This window comes from Triticum dicoccoides, chromosome 3A (assembly GCF_002162155.2).
Source record: "Triticum dicoccoides isolate Atlit2015 ecotype Zavitan chromosome 3A, WEW_v2.0, whole genome shotgun sequence".
NCBI lineage: Eukaryota > Viridiplantae > Streptophyta > Magnoliopsida > Poales > Poaceae > Triticum > Triticum dicoccoides.
The window spans coordinates 499,853,376-499,854,914 of NC_041384.1; the positions used below are offsets into that span (position 1 = coordinate 499,853,376).

The 1,539-nt window shown below is 44.8% G+C and overlaps 1 protein-coding gene across 1 annotated transcript; it reads left to right on the top strand.

The window, feature by feature from the left end:
- The first annotated feature begins 248 nt into the window (after nt 1-248).
- Nucleotides 249-1,255, top strand: LOC119268792 (probable histone chaperone ASF1A). The gene is made up of 2 exons (XM_037550497.1): nt 249-408; nt 585-1,255. Exons 1-2 carry the CDS (start codon nt 268-270, stop codon nt 915-917), a joined length of 474 nt encoding a protein of 157 aa, XP_037406394.1. The 5' UTR covers nt 249-267; the 3' UTR covers nt 918-1,255.
- The last annotated feature ends 284 nt before the right edge of the window (nt 1,256-1,539 follow it).

The window sequence follows — 1,539 nt, forward strand, 5'->3', positions numbered from 1 at the left end:
AAGGAGCTTGTTGGTGTTTCTGTTTCTGTTTGGTATGTGTTTATGCGCATGTGAGGGCAGTGGACATTTTTCCTTCTGATAATCTCCTTTAATAATAATACACACCTCCCCTTAATGAGAAGATGTGCAAAACTTTCCATGACTAAAAAAATAGCCGTTTTGCATCTGTATAGTTTTGACCTATTAAATATTGAACCTACCATTTGTTATGAGTACCATGAGTATAATGCTGTTCTTATCCTGGCTGAGTCTGGTGAAGTACTAACAATGAGTTTGTTGGTCGGCCTTCCAGATCTGGAGTGGAAGCTTATATATGTTGGATCAGCTGAAGATGAGAACTATGATCAGCAACTTGAGAGTGTGCTTGTTGGCCCTGTGAATGTTGGGACATACCGTTTTGTTCTGGAGGTAAATAGGTTACTGATCTACGACTCTGTGATCTGCATCATGAACTCTGATATGAAAATGATGTTTCACAACTGCACAGAGTTCTGCCTGTTCATATTACAGTTGGGCAGCTGCTTTGCTCCTACCTCAGATTAAAATTTGCAACACCAGACTGATATGTCTGTTTTTGTTTTCAGGCCGACCCCCCTGATCCCTCAAAGATCCGCGAGGAGGACATAATCGGTGTCACGGTGCTTTTGTTGACCTGTTCATACATGGGGCAGGAGTTCATCAGAGTAGGCTACTACGTGAACAATGATTATGATGATGAGCAACTTAGGGAAGAACCCCCGGCGAAGCTGCTGATTGACCGGGTGCAGAGAAATATTTTGACCGACAAGCCCCGGGTCACCAAGTTCCCCATCAATTTCCATCCTGAAACAAGCGGAGGACAGCAGCAAGATCAACCACAATCAGCTGTACCTGAAAACCCTACAGGCGAAGGGAGCAAGGCCAGCACAGATCTTTGACCGGGTCTGAAAACTTGGGAATGCCAAAATTTTGATCTGCATGCCTTCTAGGTGAGATTGCAATATCAGATGGCTTCCTGGGATGCTGCTGCTACCTGAACCGTCTGTTCTGGTGCGCCACTAAACTAGACTATAACCAAAAACTCACATTGGTTAGCCATGTGCCTGTAGTGGGTAGGCTCTGACACACTGCGTCCTTTTGCTAGTGATGAACTGTAAGCTGGATGTTCATCCAGTAGTGTTCCTGTGCAACCGTGGTTGTCTTGTCTCTTGGATTATGCTGCAATCGCAAGGGTTCGTTAGATGACTTTGGTTGCCCATAATCATGTTTTGGTCCACTCCTGTTAGCTATTTGTGGAAACCGGGCTGCCCCCTTCGCATCGATCACGGAAATTTTCAGTTCATACAGACTGAGAGATAGGAAAAGGGGAAGGAAGGATAGCGAGTTCGAGTAATCCCGCTGGTAAAGGCTCGCCGTTAAGACGTCTACTATAGGGCAAAATGTCATTAGCACTATGCTGGGTACAGAGAAAAGATGGTACTACATGAAGTAAGGTGAAACAAAACATCCACTAGACATAGGTTCCTGTTAGCTAGAGCTAGAGCACCAAAGTACTAGAAA

Coding starts and splice junctions, on each gene's coding strand:
- LOC119268792 (XM_037550497.1), top strand. CDS start 268: ATGAGTTTGTTGGTCGGCCTTCCAGATCTGGAGTGGAAGCTTATATAT. Junction 409..584: donor CATACCGTTTTGTTCTGGAG/GTAAATAGGTTA, acceptor TTTTGTTTTCAG/GCCGACCCCCCTGATCCCTC.